The sequence below is a fragment of the Setaria italica genome, chromosome III (assembly GCF_000263155.2).
Source record: "Setaria italica strain Yugu1 chromosome III, Setaria_italica_v2.0, whole genome shotgun sequence".
Classification (NCBI taxonomy): Eukaryota; Viridiplantae; Streptophyta; class Magnoliopsida; order Poales; family Poaceae; genus Setaria; species Setaria italica.
In genome coordinates, this window is record NC_028452.1 from 37,888,134 (window position 1) to 37,911,781 (window position 23,648).

At 42.9% G+C, this 23,648-nt stretch overlaps 3 protein-coding genes across 6 annotated transcripts; all 3 read left to right on the forward strand.

Annotated features, from left to right (window-relative positions):
• The first annotated feature begins 847 nt into the window (after positions 1-847).
• LOC101767169 (helicase and polymerase-containing protein TEBICHI) lies at positions 848-21,882 on the forward strand. Of its 4 annotated transcripts, none has more exons than XM_004962549.2 (29): positions 848-984; positions 1,068-1,378; positions 1,481-1,634; positions 1,725-1,793; positions 1,883-2,806; positions 4,796-4,860; positions 5,016-5,121; positions 5,193-5,393; positions 6,495-6,692; positions 7,596-7,757; positions 7,863-8,102; positions 8,451-8,663; positions 8,800-9,150; positions 9,228-9,380; positions 9,930-10,136; positions 11,843-12,061; positions 12,150-12,267; positions 12,442-13,427; positions 13,909-14,106; positions 14,699-14,958; positions 16,155-16,344; positions 16,432-16,545; positions 16,667-17,019; positions 20,177-20,285; positions 20,360-20,500; positions 20,598-20,694; positions 20,786-20,982; positions 21,067-21,228; positions 21,303-21,882. In XM_004962549.2, the coding sequence occupies exons 1-27, from the start codon at positions 949-951 to the stop codon at positions 20,857-20,859; spliced, it is 6,249 nt and encodes a 2,082-aa protein (XP_004962606.1). In that variant the 5' UTR covers positions 848-948; the 3' UTR covers positions 20,860-20,982; positions 21,067-21,228; positions 21,303-21,882. The 4 variants fall into 4 exon arrangements, with proteins under 4 accessions (XP_004962606.1, XP_004962607.1, XP_022680838.1 ...); XM_004962550.2 differs by having other exon boundaries at positions 20,786-20,946; XM_022825103.1 differs by having other exon boundaries at positions 20,786-20,946; positions 21,328-21,882.
• On the forward strand, positions 17,838-19,441 carry LOC111256698. Its single transcript, XM_022825104.1, has 2 exons — positions 17,838-18,382; positions 18,471-19,441. The coding sequence occupies exons 1-2, from the start codon at positions 18,145-18,147 to the stop codon at positions 18,722-18,724; spliced, it is 492 nt and encodes a 163-aa protein (XP_022680839.1). The 5' UTR covers positions 17,838-18,144; the 3' UTR covers positions 18,725-19,441.
• Positions 21,883-22,477: 595 nt separating the features above from the next.
• Positions 22,478-23,571, forward strand: LOC101768366 (ribulose bisphosphate carboxylase small chain, chloroplastic). The gene is made up of 2 exons (XM_004962553.2): positions 22,478-22,744; positions 22,926-23,571. Exons 1-2 carry the CDS (start codon positions 22,601-22,603, stop codon positions 23,289-23,291), a joined length of 510 nt encoding a protein of 169 aa, XP_004962610.1. The 5' UTR covers positions 22,478-22,600; the 3' UTR covers positions 23,292-23,571.
• The last annotated feature ends 77 nt before the right edge of the window (positions 23,572-23,648 follow it).

Consider the following 23,648-nt stretch of genomic DNA (forward strand, 5'->3'; position numbering starts at 1 on the left):
CACTTAGAGAGATGTAAATGAAAAAGATGAGAAGAGTGGCGCTCAAGATGAGAAAGATAGTGGCTGTCCAAGCTATGTGACGTCCACGAAAACACGCTTTCAGGGAGAAAGAGAAGGAGACATTGAAGAAAGGATGAAATGGTGTTATCATCTAGACAGCGGTTCAAGAGATGATTGCAACAAAGAAGAGGACTGTGATGGAGAGGAAGCAAAAGAAGGAATCAAGATGGAAGGATGGAGATCAAGGGCAAGGCCATTGAGGAGCGCAAGGTGGGGATTGGCAAGGATAAATTGAGAATCATTGGAGAGAAGGGAAGAAGATGCCATCGAAGAAGATGAAGCACGCATACAAGATCATGCTTATGGATACTACTTAGACTTTATTGAACATATATTGTGGAAATTTTAGCATAAATGATGGGAGGGAATGGGAGTAGAAATATGAGTGTGTGGTGTTCTACGTTCAATTTCTATATACTCTCTCCGTTCCAAATTGTAGGTGCATCTATAGATATTATTACGCACCTAATAATATCTATGAACCTAAAAAGCTAAAACGACCTACAATTTGGAACGGATGGAGTATTAGTGTTGTATCTGAATTTAAAAATTATGGATTTGGAATTGACGTTGAATTGTCTTATATCTCTATGTTCAATTTCTATATGTTGAATTATGGACGGAAAAGAGAACTAAAATGGAATAAAATACTAAGAAAATGTAAAAGCATCTTCCATCCTGAAAATAGCATCGGGCAGACGGGCAGGACAGCGGACAGCCCGACATCGCGCGAGCTGTATAATAGAGCAATCCCTTTCCGTCCGGTCCCCGGTATTCAAACGTGAACGCCGGCCTGGCGAACGAAGAATTGTGTTCCCCTCCCCACTCCTCCGCCCATTTCAAACGAAACTGAATTCTGAATACCTTCCTTCCCCTTCGCCTCTCGCAATGGCGTCGGGCTCCTCTCGCCCCCAAATCGACCAGGTAAAACCCTAACCCTTGCTCATGGCCGCATTCCCCTCCATGCCTCCGAGCCCTAACCTCCCCGCGATCTGCCCCCTCCGCAGTTCTTCCCGGCCAAGAAGCGGAGGCCCTCTTCTCGCAAGGACGACCCGCCGCGACTCGGGTCGCAGCATGGGAGCCCCGGTGGCGCCAAAGGGTCCCTGGAGGGGTACCTCGTCCGGTCGCCTTCCACCCGTGCCACGGTGGCGGCCTCGGCTGCCCCCGCGGGCTCGCCGAGGGGCGGGGACGCGGGCGCAAGGCGGAGCCTCTCGGCCGCGATGGACGTCGATGTCGCCTCCTCCGCTACGGCGGCGGGTGATGGGGCCGATTTGGAGCTCAAGAGATTCACGACGGACTTCCTGTCCCATTGCTGCAGGTGAGCCATTCGTGTGCGAAACGGGAGGGGGAAATCTTGTGCTGGTGCCAACTGCCAAGAACTGTTCTTTTGCAAATTACGGATGTAATCTTGTTGTTGCAGTGCTATTCCCCCTATGAGGGATGACTCTGGGTACGGCGAGCAGTTAGAGAAGAAGCAGAGGCGGAGTGCGAGCCAGTCGTTCTTGGTTCCTTGTGACAATGCCTCTGCCAAGAAGCAGTGCATTGTTCATTGCGGTGGCTTGGAAGCTCTAAAGGTTGGGCCAAGATACACGATTCCTCCAATCCGGGCAGCATTGTATGAAAGGTGATTCATGAGCTTCAACTCATAGTTTGGTTCTTTGCAGGAATCAGATGATAATGTGGCCTTCAAGAAGCAATGCATCAATCACCATGTTGGCTCGGAGGCTGTGGAGGTTTGTTTATACCAGAACAAGTCAAATCTGCAAAGTGGAAACCTTTCTTTTTTTTTCCCTTGGAATTTTATTGTGCCCTTTTATCTCAGGAATCAGTTGAGGGGGTAAAGGTGAGTTGTATGGGGTTTTCAGCATTGCAAAGATGTAGCTTTACCCCAAATACCACACAGCATTGCAAAGTTGGATTTTCTTTAGCCCCTGGGGAAACCCCAAAATCTGTATCAAGGAATTCCCTTACTTCACCTGGGGAGGAGTTCTGGAATGCAGCAATTGAGTTAGCTGATGGGATATCTGCCCGGGCTGACAAGGTCCGTGGAAGGCCTGAGTTTGATGCAGCAGAGGATAAGTCATCTTGCGCAGTAGCAGTATCCTCTAAGACTCTTCCTAGATCAGGAAAGGATGAGCTTGCCTGTCAAAATACAGTAGGCAGCACTGATACACATCAAATGGAGAAATTGTCAAACAAAGTTGACTTACTGGTAGCAAACAGTCAGCATATAGACAGCTCTCCTTTGCCTGTGAAGCACCTGGACTTCTTTCATATGGATGACATCCAAGTTTCAGGTTCGAAATGTGAAGAGAAAGGCAGCAATGAAGCTGGTAATGTACAAACAAACCATGTTCAATTGAAAGAAAGTGGCCTTCAGAGAAAAGAAAATCTCATAGATCCTGGAAATGAGATGAAGACAGGTGTTCTTGATTTGCAGACGGATTCTGATTCTGCAGCTATGATCCAATGTCAGGGTGTATTCAAGTCGACAACTGAAGGGAAGCTTCATTCAATCCAAGAGGGTGACAAAGATTCTCATCAAAAGAAATCACTTGCTGCATATTCAAATGGTTGCAAGCCTAAGAAAGATTCCAAGAGTAAATTTGTTTCTCAAGAAGTGGAAGCTAGCACACCTACTAGCTCTGTTCCTCTGAAGGACCACTCAAAGCTATCAAGTTGGCTCCCTCCAGAGCTTTGTGCTGTATACATGAAAAAAGGCATTTCAGAGCTGTATCCTTGGCAGGTTAGGTTTCTTTGCGCTAATTATCTTTTTGATCCCTGGTAGGTAGCTTTCTTTTTCCTGACCATTTTTCTCCCGTGTAAGTTGTGTAATCTTAGAAAATTTTTCCAGGCAGCTATTAAACAAACCACTGCTACCCTCTCTACTAGTAGGCTCGCCAATTGTTTTTGCTCCTAAACATCTTTAGGACTTGTATCATACACGTCACATCCAAACTCGTACTAAGATAGTGTTTGGCTTGGCCATCTGTAACATAACCTGATTACAGCTTTAATTGATTCTGTTAAATCTTGTTTCATTCACCGCTGACTGTAAATGAGACAACGAGTCCCATGTAATCTGATACCAGCCAGTAGAAACCCGATACCCCTTCCAGTCCACTGTGATGCGATACAATTCATGTTATTCATCATATTCCCTCAAGGCCTTGTCTCTGCTGATATGTTAGTAGGGATTTGCTTCGCCTCCTACCAAAGTTTCTGTCTTTGGGGGAGTCTGCAGGATGTATTCCAAGATGGACTAAACAGTACACTGGTAATCAATATCTTTACACCTTGTGCAACCAAACAAAGCAGGGAATCAGTGATCCCACTGCCAACACCCCTCAAATCCATGTTGCCATTTACATTGCAAGTAGAGGTGGGAATGGATGGAAATCCTAATCCGATATAAAACAAATCCAAAGTCCATGTCCACCCAATCCAATTTAGATTGCTGAAAATCCAATCCAAAAGTGAAAAGTCAAAAGTTCATCCAAATGTCCAATCTCCTCTTCTTTTGCTCTGTTCCCATCATCCTCTGGTCTGTTTGATGGGCATGATGCTGCTGCCCCCTAGGGGCCAGGGAAGAGAAGGGAGGGTTTTCATCATCCTCTGGTCTGTTCGATGGACATGATGCTGCTGCCTACTAGGGGCCAGGAAAGAGAAGGGAGGGTTGGGGGATCCTGTGCAACCACACAAGACAATGTCGAGTGCCGACGGGGTCCAAGGTGGAACGGTGAGCTCAGCCTCGCTGGTGGCTGCATAGTCAGTTCCTGAATGACAACAACCATGCTGTCCTAAAGAGCATGAATGCCACTTCCCCTGTAGCGAACTAGCAATTGATGCCCAGTGCAGCTGATGTAGAGCTTGACGCAGCCCAGTGCTGCTGCCGTAAAGCTCAATGAAGCCTAGCGTGCTGCCACCATAGACCTCAACACCGCAGCTGAAACCATGGGCCGCCTATGACTCTATCAGGAGCGCCATGGCGTGGTCTGAGGTCATTGATTTTCAACAGTGATACTTGTGTCGCCATGTGCTTGGATTGCTACATTGACCTTTGCGGCCACAGATTGGTTACTAGGGCTGTGATGTTCAGGCTGGATTGGGCTGCATCGCCAGGATTGACGATGCGTATCAGGCATGGTCAAATCCAGATTGCTTACTTGTGAAAGCATTGTCTGGATTAAAACTTCCAAGCCATAGACCGTGAAAGTCCAATGGACATTCAAACATGCCTTTTTTTTGTTTTGGTACTTGTTGTGGCACGCAAGTTCAGCTGTAGTGCAGTGGTTAAGCCTCTTCCTTTCTAGCGTGTGGACATTGGTTCGAAGCCCCTGTGCGGCATGTTTTTGCCTACCCCAACTTGCTTGGGACTGAAAGGCTATGTTGTTGTTGTTGTGTACTTGTGGTGGCACACTCTTGTTAGACATAAGTCACAACTGTCACTCACCTTTATTTCAGTGAGTTGGTATATGGTTTGACTGCTTTGATTGAACCAAAAGAATATGTTGGTAGCTAAATTCTGTGAACCCAACTGAAATACATATTCTTAATATGTTTAGTATAGTCCCCCATCTTTTTTCATTAAGTATCAGGTAAATAAATAAGTAATCAAGTATGTTATGTTGAAAGACAATATTATTCTTTTCTTTAAATATAATCCTTGTTTGCGAATCTTTGATTGTATTGATTGTCCTTTGGACTATGTTGTATGTTCCCATGTCCATTGCAGGTTGAGTGTTTACTTGTCGACGGTGTCTTGGAGAAAAGGAATCTTGTGTATTGTGCATCCACAAGGTACTTGCAGATCTTGCATGCCTTTTCATACTTGGGCATACCTGGACGCTTCACTATCTCAGTTGTCCACTACTTTCTCCCATATTTCTATCCTAACTTGGAAAAAAAAAGCTTGGTTTAGTCTCATGTATATCTTTTTTGTTCTTATATTGCAGTGCTGGTAAAAGTTTTGTTGCTGAAGTTCTGATGTTGAGGCGGATACTGTCAAGTGGGAATATGGCAATTCTTGTCCTTCCCTATGTGTCGATATGCGCTGAAAAGGTTTTCAGATATTTACAGCTCTCTGATGTTTTGAAACTTACTTGTGCTTGACTATTCATTTACTTTTACAGGCTGAACATCTTGAACAACTTCTTGAACCACTGGGTAGGCATGTCCGTAGCTTCTATGGAAACCAGGGGGGAGGATCACTTCCTAAGGATACTGCAGTTGCTGTATGTACCATAGAGAAGGCAAACTCTTTGGTAAACAAGTTGTTGGAGGATGGCCGCCTCTCTGAACTTGGTGTAATTGTAATAGATGAACTTCATATGGTAAGCTTATTTAAAGCCAAAGTGCCTCTCAGGAAATCCTCTCTTCGCTTTCCCACTTTTTATTACTTCCATGGTTATCATATTCAATCTGTTTTGCATTGTAAGCCCATTGTCTTGGGAACTGCCATCTCACAGTATAAGTTTGTGGCAGCATTGAGAAAACTTACACAACTATTGTAATATTTCTATTCTTCCCCTTCCTTTAATACTGTACATGACATTATTGCCATTTAATTAGTGTATGTATTGGCCTGATTTTATTAACTTTTAGTTCCTCGGTCAGTGTGGATTTGAATTGTGAAACAGATGGAGCACTGCAAAAGTCTGTATAGGTGTTTCTGGGATCTCTGCGCAATTGAACTAATGTACAGCTGTATATGTACAATCATAACATACTAGCAGTCAAGCTCTACAAATAATAGAGGTATTATTATAGATAACTAATTGAAAAGTGAGATAATAAGGTATAGATCATGCTTCCAATTAATTTAGTCCAAAGTGATGTACTTTTACGCTACTGCATTGCTGTTTACATTTTTGGGTAACTTTTTTGTTCAAGGCTTGGAGTCCTTGGTGCTAACCATCTTATCTAATCTTATGTGTTACTTTACCTGTTAGCTGAGTTTTCATATTGACATATTGTTAGATCATAATTATTAAGAGCAATTTGTAAATAAGAAGGTTTGTTATCCTTGGCAATAGCCATTAAACAAGAAAGAATAAAGAAAAGAACCAGGTATCCTGGCTCTGGATGAATTAATGGCGGCATGCTTAAGTCTTAACACATGCAAGTCAAACAGGAAGCATGCTTTTTTCTTTCCTCTGAGCTTCCCTCAGAGCTTTACCTGTACCTAGGGCCCAGGAGCTACAGCCTCCCAGCTGTCCATTCGAGGCTAAAGCTCTATGACAGTATGACAATCCCTGACCCTCCAGCCCTTACCTAAGGAGCACATAATGATGCATCTTTACCTGTTTTTGTTTACCTTACCCCAATGTCCCTGGGTTGGTTCCTTTTTCCTTTCTACTTTGACTTCCTCTGTTGAGCAGTATGTAATAATTTAAACTTGCTAAGGTGTCTTCTATTATGCAATTGCATTATAGGTTGGTGACCAACACAGAGGGTACCTTTTAGAGTTGATGCTGACAAAGCTTCGATATGCTGCTGGTGAAGGGAACTCAGAGTCATCTAGTGGAGAAACCTCAGGCTCTAGCAGTGGGAAGATGTCAACTCATGGATTGCAGATAATTGGTATGAGTGCTACTATGCCCAACGTTGCTGCTGTGGCTGATTGGCTTCAAGTAAGATATTCATTGTCTTTGTTATGTTCTTAATTTTATTTATACTTATTTAAGCGATGCTGTAATATGTAGTAGAAAGAACATTACTAACCCCACAGAGATTCAACTTAGTGTTGTACTTCATTTACCATTTTTGAAGAAAAAGTAAAGTTTCCTGTATTATTTAGCTAAGATCTGATGAGTGATGACAAAGTAATTAGTTCAGGGGTGAATGTGCTTATTCTGATATATGTGAGCAATCGAACTTTAAAATTCCAATTGTAAATTCTGTCATCATTTTTAAGGCATTATAATGCCACCATCTTCTTTCAATTCTGTAGCCTAACATGAATATCTTGCTATCATGTGACAGTGCATAATTGTTGTGTGCTGGTCAAATGGCAAAAGATTTGAATCATGCTGTATCATTTGATTGGTCTTTGATCTGGAAACGAATCAACTTGACTCCAAGTTTCTGTACAACTTAAAATAGCTCAGTTAACTAGACGAAAAAGGCTACCTATTGCAGATTATGGGCAATAAACCAGAGTTATTACTGAAGAAAACCTAAATCCTCAATAGCTAGCTTGGTAGAGCCTCCAGTTCAGAGGCTGCCCACCTAGGCTGGAACTTGGGTGCTCACAAGTTGTGTGAGTACCACCTCAAAGGGTTCGGTATTCACCTCTCGTAAAGCCATGGCGCTGTCTTCTCTCTGTTGTCTTCTTTTGCACAACTATTTTCTTTTCAATTTCCAATCATGCATGACCTAGTCTCTGAGGAAAAAAACTTTTGATCTGTTTGGGTAAAATGAATGATGTCTAGTCAAATGTCTATTATATTTTCCATACTAAAATGTTAGTATACCTCATCATAAACTCAAACTTTTGTAATTGATGTTTATCTTGTGCTGTTTTGTAATCATAGGCTGCTCTTTACCAAACTGACTTTCGACCAGTTCCACTGGAGGAATTTATCAAAGTTGGTAATCAAATATTTGATAAAGCCATGAACGTTGTTCGTATCCTTCCAAAAGTAGCTGACCTTGGTGGCAAGGATCCAGATCATATTGTTGAAATGTGCAACGAGGTAAATTTGATATGTACTCTGCAGGTCTCAGTTTTTCTGTTTCCCACCACATTTTCCAAGTTGATTATGTGTAGGAATCAAATGATCTACTTGTTTTTTTTCCAGGTTGTTCTTCAGGGTCATTCTGTGCTTTTGTTTTGCTCCAGCCGTAAAGGCTGTGAGTCAACTGCAAGACATGTTGCCAAGTTCTTGAAAATAACCTCTGTTGGACCAAGTGATGTTAGTTCAGAATTTTCAGATGCTGCATCAGCTATTGATGCCTTGAGGAGGTGCCCTTCTGGATTGGATCCTGTATTGGAAGAAACCCTTCCTTTTGGTGTTGCATACCATCATGCTGGTCTTACGGTATGGAAGTTGCCATTTCTATCTTCGTAAAATAAAAATACACAAAATATCAACAATGTTCTTTTCTTCGCGGAGTGTATAGTACTAACTGTGAAAGCGATTCCATTTTAACCTAACCACAACTGGGTGAGGCTGTCTGGAGGAACTATCAACCACTCCCCACCCACCATACACACACAACAATGTTAGGCTTTTCAATTTACATAATCATCAATGGTTCTAGATTTTTGAGTGCTATTTCAGGGCTACTTTATCTACTTGACAATAATGCTGGCCAGATCATTGAGTTCATTATCTGTGACCTGTTCTGTTTGATTCAATGAGTTTTATAGCCTGTTATGCTGACAGGTTGAGGAAAGGGAGATTGTGGAATCATGCTACCGTAAAGGCCTTGTTCGTGTGCTGACTGCCACTTCAACATTAGCTGCTGGTGTTAACTTGCCTGCTAGACGGGTTATATTTAGGCAACCTAAGATAGGTCGTGATTTTATTGATGGGACTCGCTACAGACAGATGTCTGGTCGTGCTGGTCGAACTGGAATAGACACAAAAGGAGAAAGTGTAAGCTACAAGATCTTTGTTGCATTTTATTGTACTTAGAGAATGGTTCTCATAGTTCACTAGTTTTGTTTTCATTTTTTTATCTTTTTATTCAAAATATTCTGTCTTTTGTCTAATATTTGACAAATCCATGCAGATACTTGTATGCAAGCCTGAAGAGGTCAAGAGGATTACAGGTATTATTAGAAGCAATTGCCCTCCCTTGGAGTCCTGTCTCTCTGAAGATAAAAATGGAATGACTCATGCAATTATGGAGGTTGTTGCTGGTGGAATTGTGCAAACTGCAAATGATATTAATCGATATGTGCGGTGTACGCTGCTTAACTCCACCAAACCTTTTGACGATGTCGTGAAGTCAGCTCAAGACTCCCTTCGTTGGTTATGCCATAAAAGGTTTCTTGAGTGGAACAATGAGACGAAAATATACTCCTCTACACCCCTTGGTAGAGCGGCTTTTGGAAGTTCACTCAATCCTGAGGAATCACTGGTAGCTTACTTAATCTTTCCTTTTTTATTTATTTCTTGCATTTTTATAATCTTGCATGTTGCTGTTTCTACCTGTAGGTTGTGCTTGATGATCTTTCGAGGGCAAGAGAAGGCTTTGTTCTGGCATCTGATTTGCATTTGGTTTACTTGGTCACGCCCATAAATGTAGATCTTGAACCTGATTGGGAATTATATTATGAGAGATTCATGCAACTTTCTTCTCTTGAGCAGGTATGCAAGGTCTATCTGTTTTGATTAGAAAATTGTGAAAAGAACCCTTATGTTGAACTAAACATGAACAAAAATGAATTAAGAAAGTGATCAGTCAAAATCAGAAAGTGCGAAATCTGTTTTGGTATTGTCATGCAACTATGAATCTGACTAAAATATTTTAATTGGACTCCTTTGCATTATACCTGGTTGCAGTTTGCTACTTCATATGTAAATTGATCTGGATCATAAGTTCTTTTAGGACTTAAACTGTTTTTCTTAGTTTTCAGAATCTCAATGTGTTCTTTGGCCCAACAAAAAAAAGGGAACAGCTGACATGATACCATGTCGTTTGGAGAACAATTGCAAACATTGAACTTTTGTGGATGGTGTTGCCATTGCAGTGTCATAAAATGTATATAATTGTGTATTTCTCAACTTTGTTGGTTCAAAAATCAAAACGTTGTGCAATTTCAATTCACAGAATACACAATCTCTCTCTCTCTTTCTCTCTCTCTCTCTCTCTCTCTCTTAAATTTCTGTTTTTGTTGTTGGTACATCTGAATGCAGTCAGTGGGCAATCGAGTTGGAGTAATTGAACCGTTCTTGATGCACATGGCTCATGGGGCGGCAATGCCTGTTCGTGGAATGCCTCAGGGAAACACCGGTTTACGCAACAAGACTCCACAAGCTGGTGGAAATTCTCTTATTAATGAGCAGACACTTAGAGTTTCTAAACGCTTTTATGTGGCTTTGATGTTATCGAGGCTTGCTCAGGTATCTTCTAATAACTACTTGTCAGCTTTATCTGCTTGTTTGCAATTACTCAAATTTGACATTTGTGTTAGTCCTGAATCAATGCATAGTGCTTAAGGTAGGTAGAAAGCCTAATTTGCAAATTGAAAAAACTATTTGGTGGAGAAACAGAAGTTGAATGTTATCGCATTGTATAGATGGCAACTTGAAATATTAGGTCATGTTTTATATTGACATAGGGAGACCCACTGGCAAACTCTACTTTTGTAAAGTAACCCCGTTAAAATGTCACAAGTTTTAGAATTCTAATATCTGTGACAGCTAACATGCTTTCATTTGTCTTCTGCCTTTACCCGTCTCCGCTTTATCTCTCTACAATTACTCCTACTTATCTTTTATCTCATCCACCCGCCTTGAAATGCTAAGAGAGAGGATGGTGGGTAGGATGCATCTAGTGAACGAATGCCAATGGGAAGATGGTTTCCATCACCATAACTGTTACGAATCTTGATCTGGGTGGCCCTGAACCCAAGAAGTGTGACTTCACCAGAGGTGACAGCCTCACCACAATGGCTTGGATAGAGGGAGATAAGAACTCTTGATATATTTCTTGCCTGCTAACTCCTATCACAATTGGTTGCCTTTATAGCTCAGGTACCATCTAAGAAATAAGTCCACGAAGTGGCCTCCTAACAAACTAATCTAACATAACCTCTAAGAGCAGCTCCAGTGTGCATGGAAATCAAACCATGGGAGAAGAGAGATCAAGTTTGGTTCGATTTATACACTGCAGCAGTCGAACACAGGTAAAAGATTCCTTGTGTCGAAAGCAGGCTGATTCAGCAGCAGCGTTGCCGTTCAAGGCTGCAACTTGCAGCGCAGGAGGAAGAAATTGTGTATTATATGGGTCCTGCACATGTTGCAGCAGTTCTGTTCGATTCAGTTAAAATCGAACTAATCCTCTGTGGCTGTACCTTTTCGGTTGTGTTCGATTTGGACGCTGGAGCTGCCCAAAGCACGGATCCAAACCAACAAACTAAACTAGTCTAATCTAACTAACTTTGCTATCCATGAGGGGCAAGGCTAGCCCACAGCCCAGGCCCTTGGGACCTGTACGTGAAAAAATATGTATAGTTATAAACATGTGATTCATGATGTTTACCCGTCTTACATTGTTACCTTCCCTTCATTATCTGGTAGGATCTTCTTTGTTATTTTGAACCACATCTGTTCTTTTGTTTCTTTTTCTTATTTTTCTCCTATCATAACAAACAATAAGACCAGTGGTTTATCCTACTTTCTTGAACATTAATTTCTGCATATGCCATCCATATCAATGTAATTGATTGGTGGACCATTTTATTACTTTCTAATGTCCCAGTTGAGATATACTCCCTCCGTCCCAAATTGTAGGTCGTTTTGACTTCTCTAGGTGCATATTTTTTGCTATGCACTTCGATTTAGTGTATGTTTAGATGCATAATTATATCTATGGATTTAGAAAAGCCAAAACGACCTACAATTTGAAACGAAGGGAGTATCTGATTTCGTTTCTTTTGTGTTCTGCACAAGCAGAAAGATTATGTCCTGTAAGTTATAATGGATGTGCATTCTTTAATGTAGCCTTTAGGTCTTGTCTTTGTTATTATTTCCATGTTTTCAGTGTTCTATGTGTTTCCATCTTTTCTCCTTGAAATATTAACTGTTCTCATTTAATTTTCTTTTAGGAGGTTCCTGTTGCTGATGTTTGTGAGGCATTTAAGGTTGCCAGAGGTATGATTCAGGCGCTACAGGAAAATGCTGGAAGGTTTGCTTCAATGGTTTCTGCATTTTGTCAGAGACTTGGTTGGAGTGATTTGGAAGGTCTTGTTGCGAAGTTCCAAAATCGTGTCTCTTTTGGAGTTAGGGCAGAGATTGCTGAACTTACATCAATACCATTTGTCAAGGTGTGGTTCCATTATCATGTATATATGAGTTATCCAAGGGTTGCCACATCTTATTTTCTTACTTATGTTTATGTAAACAATGAAATAGGGCTCACGTGCAAGGGCTTTGTATAAGTCTGGTCTGCGTACCCCTGTTGCCATTGCTGAAGCATCTATTCCTGAAATTGCAAAAGCTCTATTTGAATCTTCTAATTGGTCTGGGCAAGGTACACTTTTTATTCATGCTTTCCTTGTCATGCTTTTTGACGTACTTATTTACTTAGGATCTAATTCATTTGCTTCTGGATGTGTTCAGTAAGATTTTTTTGGTATACAGTTACTTAGCCTATTTCTTGTTTGTTTTTAAGCTTGCTCTAATTGAAATCTGTTCAATTGACTAGATGATTCTGGTTTACGACGAATGCAATTTGGTATAGCCAAGAAGATAAAAAACGGAGCTCGCAAGATTGTCCTTGAGGAGGCAGAAGCTGCTAGAGTAGCAGCATTCTCAGCTTTCAAGTCACTTGGTGTAGAAGTTCCTCAGTTCACTGCACCTTCACTCCCAGCTATTGAGGACTCCCCAATGCGAGATACAGTGGTTTCTCCTTGTGGAGATCAAGCTAGGAGCAATAAGGTAGCTTTAGGGATCAATGCTGGAGATGATAAAAATAAAAATAACTCCTCTGATTATGCTGCTCCAAGGATTTCTACATACAGTCTAAGAGAGGAACACCCTGGTTCTTACATTCAAATGAAAGAGAACCTAGCTAACAATGCAAAAATTACTACACAGGAAGCAGCATCACCTTTGTCAACAGATTTTATTGCTGGATCGAGTAGTACAAATTTGGCTGACAAAGGTCCTGTAAATGCATATAACTTCCTAGGGGGATTTGACTGTTTTCTTGATCAATGGTCTGCTGTTAGTGAATTTTGCTTCGATGTCCATTTTATCAAGAAAGCAATGAAACCATCTTCAAACCTTTTCGAAGTTTTTGGGTTGGCTGTCTGTTGGGAAAATTCTCCCATATATTACTGCAATTTCCCAAAAGATCTAGTCACTACAGGTGCCAAAGATTCGAGCGAAATGTGGGGTAATTTTCAGAGAAGATGGAAAAAAATAGCTGACATTATGCAACAGAAGAGTGTCAAGAAAATGACATGGAACTTGAAGGTCCAGATTCAGGCACTTAAATCAGCTTATATCTCTTGCCAACGGCTTGCAAGGTTTCATCTTGACCATAAAGTGTTGGAAAATATTGAAGTACTTGACAACTCGTATGTGTTGCTATCACCAATCTCTGTTTATAGTGGATTGGACATATGCCTCATGGCATGGGTTCTTTGGCCCGATGAAGAAAGCAGAACAGTGCCAAATCTTGAGAAGGTAAATCATATGTTGTGCTCTGCAGTACCTTTAGCTTTTCATTGCTGATGCATTCTCTTCAATCTAATCCTTTTAGGCTGAGTTCTGTTGGAAATAATCCTGTGTGTGCTGTACCTGTCCAGGTTCAAAGTGTCTAGGTGCAGAGTCCTTTAGTTAGTAAATTTTCAACTAGCAGTTAAGGAGAATAATAGACAATTAGGGCTTTTGTGCCTGCAGTAATTAGGAGAATATCTCATCCTTTGCAGTAGCCTATGGCTGTGTACAAGTAGGAAAGAAATCAGAAAATGCAGCAAGCAATTGCAGCACTACTGTGTACGTGTGTGTTCTTATTTGAGCATCCTGGGCTATGTGTGTGTTCTTTGCAGCACTATCTTTGCTGTCAATTTCTTCTGATCTTGGCAATACATGGTAGTTAATTTTGAAATCAAGCTATTTCTGACAATGTAGTACTTATGTATTTTCACCCTTTTGTGATAAACAGTTAGTCAAAAGACGACTTCATAGTGAAGGTGCTTCTGCTGCAAATCGGGATGGAAGATGGAGAAATCAGATGCACAAAGCAGCACACAATGGCTGTTGTAGACGTGCTGCACAGACTAAGGCTTTGTATACTGTTCTGAATAAATTACTTGTTTCTCAAAATCTCTATGATTTGGTTCACACAATCGAGGGCCCATTGGTATAACTCTTATCCTTGCCTAATACTCCCTCCGTTTTTTGTTTGTAAGGCGCACACGCATATCAACATTCTAACTTTACAATCTTTGACCATTAATTTAGCTAACAATTTTTAATTTTTATAACATAAACTTGAAATGGTTAGATTCGTAATCAAATGTACTCTCCAATGATCATAAGTTTATAACCATAAATAATATAAGATAAGATAAATAAATGGTCAAAGTGTAATTTGGGAGACCATGTCAAGTCATATCGCGCCTTATAAAGATAAACGGAGGGAGTACTTCCTCCAGTCAGACAGTGTCATTTTGGGTTGTGTGCTGTTAACTCATTTAAACTTTGACCGGCAAACATATTTTTGAATACTTTGATTGAACATTTGAAAATGCTGTAGCTATATTCTTTTTGAAAGATAGTTTCAAAACATTGTTACTTTGCTATATTTTGCATATGTTTTATACTAGAAATCAGCGGTCAAACTAGCATATTAGCATTTGTGTTGATATCCAAAATGGCACCCTTTTGTAACTGGAATACAAGATTGTTGCTCATATTATGCTTTAATTTCTTTTATGCATTCATTTTGATAGGTAAACGTTCTTGCTGATATGGAACTTTGGGGAATTGGTGCTGACATGGATGCTTGTCTCCGTGCGAGGCATATTATAATAAAAAAGCTGAAGGAACTAGAGAAAGAAGCTTACAGATTAGCTGGCAAGAGTTTCTCTCTAAATGCAACTGCTGATATTGCAGACATTCTATACACACACTTAAAATTGCCAGTTCCAAAAGGTTGTGAGAAAGGGAAGCTGCATCCTAGCACTGACAAGCAGTCTCTAGACCATCTAAGGTATTCTCATTCTTTCCAGTTGGTAGTTCTGATGTCAGATGTCTTTTTTGGTTCTTTTGGAGCTACTTGTGTATTATTTTACGACAGGACATTATTTGCTGCAAGAACTTTATACTATTTTGCCATATATTTTTCTACTATAAAATGTACGTGCCGGTATGTCCTGTGTGTGAGTGTGTCTAGAGTTAGTGATGGTCCAGTGGTAATTTGTGTGAGTTACGGTATATATATTCTTTTCTAAAAATGCAGGAGACCTGTGTTTCGTTTCATTAAGAAGATAGAAAATAATATAAAGAAGGGGTCACAAGTATCCCCTCCCAAACACACACCCCCACTCACACCCACAGGAAGCAGTTACCACACAGAAAGTTTTAATAACCAGGTCATCTAAACAGACTAAGATTTGAGATATGTTATTATGTTGTCTTAATGAAAGCTAGGAAAGTGCTTGTGGGCAGTGATATTATTATGAAACATGAGTTTGTTCCTTAATGTTGTCTTCTGGACATGCGTTAAGACAATTACTGTGCAAATAGGCAAACTTTTTCTGTTTTTTGGAGTCGCATTAAGTGACTTTGTGCAATAATTTTAATACATGTTCACATAAGATTTTTTTTATTTGGAAAAGCACTGTGTGCTATATATAAGTTAACCTAAGCTACTGTACCAAAGGGAGGGGAAGTTCTACCTTACCTTCCTACTCCCTCCATCCCTCTGGCCTCGTATTCCATGGGGATGGCTATGGTGCAAATGAACTTTACCTAGAAAGTGTTTGTCAGTTTTGTTACCTATTGATTATCTGGTTCACTTCATTTTGGTACATGAGTTGAAAAAGATTATGCAAAATGCATAAAATACAGGAAGATGTAATTGTTTACCTTATTTTCAGTTTATAGGCTGTCGTCTATGTCCCTAATATGTACACTCTGAATATCTGTAGCAAGACAACACTACAGCGACCTTGCCAGGGAGGCTTTACATCTGTTTTGAAATATATGGCACTATTTTTGTTTCACTTGGCCCTTGACTTTCCTTGATTTATTTAGAATTGCCTTGGCTTTGTTGTTTACTTAAAAAAATCCTTATCAATCTGGACAGCATGCTCTCTTTAAGCTTCTATCGTTTAACCCAGTTAATTAGGAGCAGTTTAATTTGTTCATTTTTAATAAAAACTTTCAATTCTTCTCTTTGCTCAGGGACCAACACCCAATTATCCCAATAATTAAGGAACACAGAACATTGGCAAAATTGTTGAATGGCACTTTGGGTTCCATTTGTTCACGTGCTCAGTTGTGCACTCAATCACAAAGGTACATCATCCATGGAAATTGGCTTCAGACATCAACTGCCACTGGCCGTTTATCCATGGAGGAGCCAAATCTCCAGGTTATTTAATTTTAGTAGATGCTTTGTGTGTTATGTTTGGATTTCACTATGATAAATTACCGACTGACTTACGCTGTTATTTTGTAGTGTGTTGAGCACGTGGTGGAATTCAACACAGGGAAAACTGATAAAGAATACTCAAGCGTGTCAGAGGTTGATCATCATCAAATTAATGCCCGTGAATTTTTCATTCCCACTCAGGTTTTGTTCATTTGGCTTTTATGTACTTATTGAATAAGTTTTCTCTGTAATTAGGATAGTTGAATATGTTTTTCTTATAACAGTCCTTTAGATAATGTCATGATCTATTTTCATTTTGTAGGAGAACTGGTTGTTGGTAACTGCTGATTACTCACAGATTGAGCTGCGTTTAATGGCTCACTTTTCTAAAGATCCTATGTTGATTGAGCTTCTAAGTAAACCTGATGGTGATGTTTTTACTATGATCGCTTCAAGGTGGGTTGGCAAAGAAGAGGCCTTGATCTCTTCTAAAGAGAGAGAGAACACTAAAAGATTCATATACGGCATCCTTTATGGAATGGGTGCAAACTCGCTTGCAGAACAACTTGAGTGTAGCACAGAGGAAGCTGCACAGAAAATTCAAAGCTTTAAGAGATATTTTCCTGGTGTTTCCTCATGGCTACATGAAGCTGTGGCATCTTGTCGCCAAAAAGGGTTAGTCTACCTGGTAGCAATTTCTGTTCATAGTCATTTTATATATAGTATCATCCCTTTGATGCTAGTGTAGAATTAGGTCTACAAAAAAAATGTTGCTCCAGATATTACTTTTTGACAGCTGAACATGTATTATCTAACAAAATAATATGTGAGCTGCTGTATAGTATTCCAGTTTTTTATTCTCTTGTTGGTCGGATGACTGCCCTACCCTAGCACCGCCGTACTCCATCGCCGGCGCCCTTCCATCTCCAGCAAAAGACCTCTCCGTTGCTGGCCCTTCCCTGTTCGCCCATCCTTGTGCTATTTTTCTACCTCAAACTTCCAGAGCTCAACCTCCTTCCCTGCCGTGGTACGCGGTGTGCTCTCCTTGACCTTGCCGGCTGCCACCACCAGAGTTACCCCCTTTCTCCTTTTGTTTTCTGTCGAGCTCCATACCTCTGCCGTCGTCGTTGAGGTGTGTGTGCCCCTCCTGCTTCCGCGACCTCCCGCGACGTTGCCTTCTTTGCGCGTGCGATTCGGGTGCTCTTAGCTGCAGTCAAGGTGTTCGACGATTTGGCTGACCTGCACTCAAGCTGTTTCACTTTGTGGCTGACCTGCAACCAAAGGGTTTGACGTTTGGCTAAGATGCTTAGTGCCCATGCGAAGCTCTGGGGAGCATAGGAAGATCTCTTGGAGGCATAATCTTCCAACCACATGGTAATTTCCTTTGCTGTAAATCTGTTTCTTTAGAGTCTCGCCATATCTGCTATGCATATCCCATGTGCCACTAAGAAGCTATGAATGCTATAAGTTGGAACTGCCGTGGGATAGGGAACTCTCGCACAACTCGTGATCTTGCTGGCCAAGTACAGAAGCATAACCCAAAAATCGTGTTCTTGTGTGAAACACAACAGTGCAAAGTTGAATTATTTGAGATGGAAACTAGGCTTGAAGAATTATGTGGGTGTCGACAGTGATGGTCTAAGTGGTGGCTTGGCTCTATTTTGGCATGAATCTGTACAGGTTTGGTTAAGAAAATGTACAGAGAGATATATTGATGTAGAAGTCCAGGAGCATGCCGACGGACCAAAATGGCAACTGACATGTGTATATGGTGAACCACGGGTACAGGACAGGAAACATATGTGGGAACTGCTCCAACGGTTGAAGAAATTATCCAATTTACGCTGGTTGGTTATAGGTGATTTCAATGAAGCAATGTGGGGCTATGAACATCTTTCTGTCTCCCCAAGATCAGAGAAACAAATGCAACATTTTCGTGAAGCTCTGAGCACCTGCAATCTTTCTGATCAGAGCAACAAATGCAACCTTTTGGTTGCTGATGGTTTGTCCACACTGCTCAGTAAACAGTTCGCCAATGGTAACCTTCGAGCTCTGAGTATTTGTCGGCAAGCACCGCTTATTACCCATCTGTTGTTTGCTGATGATAGCCTCTTGTTTTTTCAAAGGAGATTCCCAGCAGGCCAATATCATTAGAGAAGTGTTATCTGACTATGCTCGAAGTACAGGCCAATTGATCAACCCAGATAAGTGCTCCATAATGTTTGGTACTGGTTGTCCCCAAGATGCCCGAGCGGAGGTTCGTGGCGTGCTACAGTTGCAACAGGAAGCTTTTGAGACCAAATATCTTGGACTTCCTACGCCGGAGGGAACAATGAAGCGTGATCAGTTCCAACCATTGAGTGCTCGTTTTGGGAAGTGAATGGCTGACTGGAGCGACAAGAATGTATCACAAGCTGCAAAAGAAGTTCAAATAAAATGGGTGGCCCAAGCACTACCATTATATAGTTGGAGTTTTTAAATTGCCTCCTACGCAAATATGAGGCTTATCAGGAAATATTGGTGGGGTGCGTCAAATGGAAGAAGCAAGGTGCAGTGGTGTTGATGGGAGGACATGATAATGCCAAAATGGGCAGGGGGAATGGGATTCCGTGACCTGAATTTATTCAATCAGGCACTTTTGGCAAGACAGGCATGGAGGTTGATCTACTACCCAGACAGCCTATGTGCTAGACTTCTAAAGGCTAAATATTACCCACAAGGGAAACTGACTGATACAGCCTTCCCAGGTAGGGATGGCAATGGGGCGGGTTGGAGCCGGGTGAAGCTTCCGCGGACCCACCCCTGAAACCCAAATAGTAAACCCGCCCTGAACCCGAAACCCTATTCGGGTGGAAATCCTGCCCCAACCTTGAAACCCGCGGGTGCCTGAAACCCGGCAGGTCCCTCGACACCCGAGCCGTTGGCCCGTGGGGGCCGCGCTGCTGTGTTGCGGGGGCCGCCCCGCCCGCTGGGCTCCCTGCCCCCGGCGCTGCCCCCTCGGCGCTGCTGGCTGCCGCCCGTGGCTGTGGGGTCTGCGCCGCCGCCGTCGTGGGCAAGGGGGTTAAGCTGCCGAGAGGCGCGGGCGGCGGGACGCTCTCGGGCGGCCGACGGCGCTCGGGGTCGGGGGCGAGGGGTGTTGGCGGCGGGGCGCTCTCGGGCAGCCGACGGCGCTCGGGGTCGGGGGTGAGGGGCGCGGGTGTCGGAGCGCTCTTGGGCGGCGGTCGGGGGCGCGGGCGGCGCTCGGGGTCGGGGTCGGGGGCGAGGGGTGCGGGTGATGGCGAGGGGCACGGGCGGCTGGCGGCGCTCGGGGTCGAAGGCAAGGGGCGCGGGCGGTGGCGAGGTGCACAGGTGGCCGGCGGCGCTCGGGGTCGGGGGCGCGGGCGGCAGCGAGGGGCTCGGGTGGCCAGCGGTGCGCACGGGCGGCAGCGGGGGCGACCGGTGGCGTGCGCGGGGCGCTGGCGGCGCACTACCTGGGAGAGGGGTGGCTGGGAGAGGGGAGACGGGGAGAGTGGAAGACCCACTAAGATTGGGAGTTATATACCTAGGGTTGTTGTTGTTGGGTTGGGTTAGTTTTTGGGCCGAATTGTATATTTCGGGGCCCCGTGGGTCCCCCGCGGGGGGGGGGGGGGGGAGTATAAACCCGCACGTTCCATGTGTCGGGTCCCCAAACCCGAGACCTGCGGGGGGAATTCCGGACCTGCCCCCGCCCCCGTCGGGTCTGAATAGAGTATGGGCTTGTTAGATGTGGAGAGCAATAGAGTATGGGACCTTGATGGGACCCTATTCCCAGGTAATGCATCAAAGTAATTTTCTATTTATTATCACTTTTCAGATATGTGGAGACCTTGATGGGCCGGCGACGTTTTCTTACAAAAATAATGGCTGGCAATGGCAAAGAGAAAGCTAAAGCACAGAGACAAGCAGTAAATTCTATTTGCCAGGTAATAAGAGCATTCTCACATGTTTTAGATGCTTCATCTTGTTGAATATATGATTAATATGCACTTGTTTCCAGGGTTCTGCTGCTGATATTATCAAGGTGGCTATGATTAGAGTTCATTCGTTAATTACCAACAGAATGAAGGAAGATGATTCAACAGATGAAGTTACGAGGAACTTTTCAGAAATCGGTGGGAAGTGTCACCTAATTTTGCAGGTATTTTATGACACTGAAATGATATTGGTTTTCCTTGATTTTTTTTTCTGTTTGGCTTTTAAATGTGGATGTATATAAGTACTTTTTTTCTTTGTAGGTGCATGATGAATTGGTATTGGAAGTTGATCCATGTATGGTAGCACAGGCTGGAAGGCTATTACAGATATGTATGGAGGAAGCAGCTTCACTCTTGGGTATCACTTTTAATCTGAATTTAGATGGTTGGGCTTGTTTCAGTTCTTCAAAACCAAGCTAAAATGGAATTGCTGCTTGCTTTTGTTTCAGTACCTTTGCGCGCAAAAATTAAGGTTGGAAAAACTTGGGGTTCTCTAGAACCCTTCTATCCTGAGCCTCGTTGATGCAATGTTGAATACCACTTGGACTAAACTCCATGGAAGCAGACTTTTCATGACATGTAAGGGCCAAGATGATGTTTCTGTAAGCAGGTTGAGCAAGTTCCAACGTGCCTTGCCGAGGCCATGGTTTTAACTCTTCTCTGTCTACAGAATTCAGTTTGTTTCTAAAATTACCTGCTCTAAATCTCCAACTTACTATCTTGGTTACAGAAAATTCACCTGCACTACCAATATCATGGAGCTTGCCGGTTCACACTGGCATCTTATTCTGCATTATCTATGCATTCAACAAGAAGAATGGCTGTGGCTGTGGTCCATTTGTGCCTTCAGCTTTGAACTTGCCGTTGCATGGTTGGCTTACCAGTTTGCTAGGTACGTTTGTTTTTGGAAATTAGTCTACTTGTTTATTCTCACGATCTCTTAGCTAGAAACTTCAACTGAACCAGGTGACCCTTTCTGGCGTTGCAACAGTTGAGTTGATCCATTTCCGTTGCTATGGTTGCACTGTCTTCTTTCATCACTGATTGTATGTGAAATCAAGGGTACAATGACTAGCTGGATTATTGAGGACAAGGCATGAAAGACCAGTGGTAATGATTGATGGTACATGTCGCATGCGGCAAGCGGGCTATTGCCAAATGGTCTGTCAAATATCATCTGATCCACATATGCCAAGTATGGGACATGCTGGCATCAATTGGGGCATGCAGCCCGTCAAGGTTCGTGGATGTTGTATATGAGTTACTGGAAGTGAAGGAAAATTTTTTCTGGCGTGTACATTTCTTCTGAGATCATCAACATGTATATAACCAGAAATTTGTAAAGGTTTCGTTTACCATGCAAGCATGTACAGGGCGTATGTTTGCTTTCTTGTAAATTTTGAGTGCTATTTTTGAAAGCGGGGCAGGCTCTAAAACCAGGAAGCCTACAATTTCACCCAGTTTCCTGTTGTATTTCGTTTTGGATTTATTTTGGACCAGTAATTTTTCATAATAAAATCCAGTGAAAGTATGGTTTGGGTGGTCTGATGCATATTATTGCATACATTTTCTTGACTTAATAGCTAGCCTTTTACTTGAATAAGTTTTGCAAATGCACGATATTCGTTTTTATATGAGAGCTGCGTTTTTGTTAGTGTTTGCATATATTTCACGTGTTGTCTCTGCGGTTCAAATTCGTCCGGTCCAACAAATTTGCCCTGCCAAATATTTATTACTGAAAACCACAGATTGGATGTATTCGCTTCCAACATCGAACGTTGGAATGTCCGAAGCTTGGTTTGCAAACTCCAAAACTGTTGGAAGGCACAAATAAGCCGATTGGTTGTCTTGTCTTTCCCTTGCATCGACATGGACTCGTGTGCACGTACTCTTTGCATATGCCTTTCACAGGATACGCTCATACGCAGATGCTTTGCTGCCGTTTGTATTGTACCTGGCCGGGACTGTCTGGTTCGTATGAGGTTGGATGGAGGCAAATCATCTCTCGCCTGTGGACCACCAGCTCCTCTCCTCTCATTAATTGGTTGGCGCCTGCATCCCGTATACAGCAAAGGTGCATCAGACGACGACAGAGCAGCTGACGCCGCATGAGCTAGCCACAAACGTTTGGACTGTCCAACAGCAGCCACTCCTGCCATATCCTGACATCCCCTCTGGTTTGGTTATATGTGCCCCTTGCCACAAGCCTCAACTCAAGCTACTGAGGCTTCAGTTTTATTCGCTAGCTTGGTCTCTAGTAAGCCATGGCCCCCACCGCGATGGCCGCCGCCACCTCCGTCGCTCCATTCCAGGGGCTCAAGTCCACCGCCAGACTCCCCGTCAGCCGCCGCTCCAGCAGCTCCGGCTTCGGCAACGTCAGCAACGGCGGAAGGATCAGGTGCATGCAGGTAACAATCGATCGATCTTTTTTTTAAGACGCGCAATAGCATGTTTTTCGTTAAGTAGAGAGAAACAGAGTACATACAGAGCATGCACGACCGAATAAACAGCTCGACAATCGATCTGAGTTAAATGCAACTGAGTAGTAGGAAGTCAGGAACTGATGCATGGGTATTGTTAATTGCTCAGGTGTGGCCGGCGGAGGGCAACAAGAAGTTCGAGACCCTCTCCTACCTGCCACCTCTCTCCACGGACGAGGTCCTAAAGCAGATCGACTACCTGATCCGGAAGAACTGGATCCCCTGCCTCGAGTTCAGCAAGATCGGGTTCGTCTATCGTGAGAACAGCACGTCTCCCTGTTACTACGACGGGCGCTACTGGACCATGTGGAAGCTGCCCATGTTCGGCTGCACCGAGGCCACCCAGGTGTACGCTGAGTTCGAGGAGTGCAAGAAGGCCTACCCCGACTGTTACATCCGTATCATCGGCTTCGACAACATCAAGCAGGTGCAGTGCGTCATGTTCATCGCCTACAAGCCCCCAGGCTCCGAGTAAGACCGGCGGCGCCAAATAAGCTTATCGCGCGGACCGCTCGCTCGTGAGCGACCGTGGATGAAGTGTCTACTCGGTTTTGGCAACTTAATTATTTGACGCTCTGTTTAAAGTCGCCTGCTTGTTAATTCCCTTTCTTTTCGTGTTTCCGTCCTGTGTGTATGTACGAATGTACATGTATCAACGTAGGCTGAGGAGCATGCATATGTGAATGCTAGCGCCGGCTAAACTTATACGCATACACATCGTAATATATTGTATACGCAATTCCTCCACTGCCTCATCTGTTTCTTGACGTATAATTATATATCTATGTACTATCGGCTTGTTTGGTTGGATGTAATTGGTGGGTGGGAAAAA

What these genes read in the sequence shown, in the direction of transcription:
- LOC101767169 (XM_004962549.2), top strand. Translation starts at nt 949, where the DNA reads ATGGCGTCGGGCTCCTCTCGCCCCCAAATCGACCAG. An exon ending in TAATAGATGAACTTCATATG is followed by an intron (nt 5,394 to 6,494) that starts GTAAGCTTATTT and finishes ATTGCATTATAG; the next exon opens with GTTGGTGACCAACACAGAGG. An exon ending in CTGTGGCTGATTGGCTTCAA is followed by an intron (nt 6,693 to 7,595) that starts GTAAGATATTCA and finishes TTGTAATCATAG; the next exon opens with GCTGCTCTTTACCAAACTGA.
- LOC111256698 (XM_022825104.1), top strand. Translation starts at nt 18,145, where the DNA reads ATGTGGGAACTGCTCCAACGGTTGAAGAAATTATCCAATTTACGCTGG. An exon ending in CAGTAAACAGTTCGCCAATG is followed by an intron (nt 18,383 to 18,470) that starts GTAACCTTCGAG and finishes GTTTTTTCAAAG; the next exon opens with GAGATTCCCAGCAGGCCAAT.
- LOC101768366 (XM_004962553.2), top strand. Translation starts at nt 22,601, where the DNA reads ATGGCCCCCACCGCGATGGCCGCCGCCACCTCCGTCGCTCCATTCCAG. An exon ending in GAAGGATCAGGTGCATGCAG is followed by an intron (nt 22,745 to 22,925) that starts GTAACAATCGAT and finishes TTAATTGCTCAG; the next exon opens with GTGTGGCCGGCGGAGGGCAA.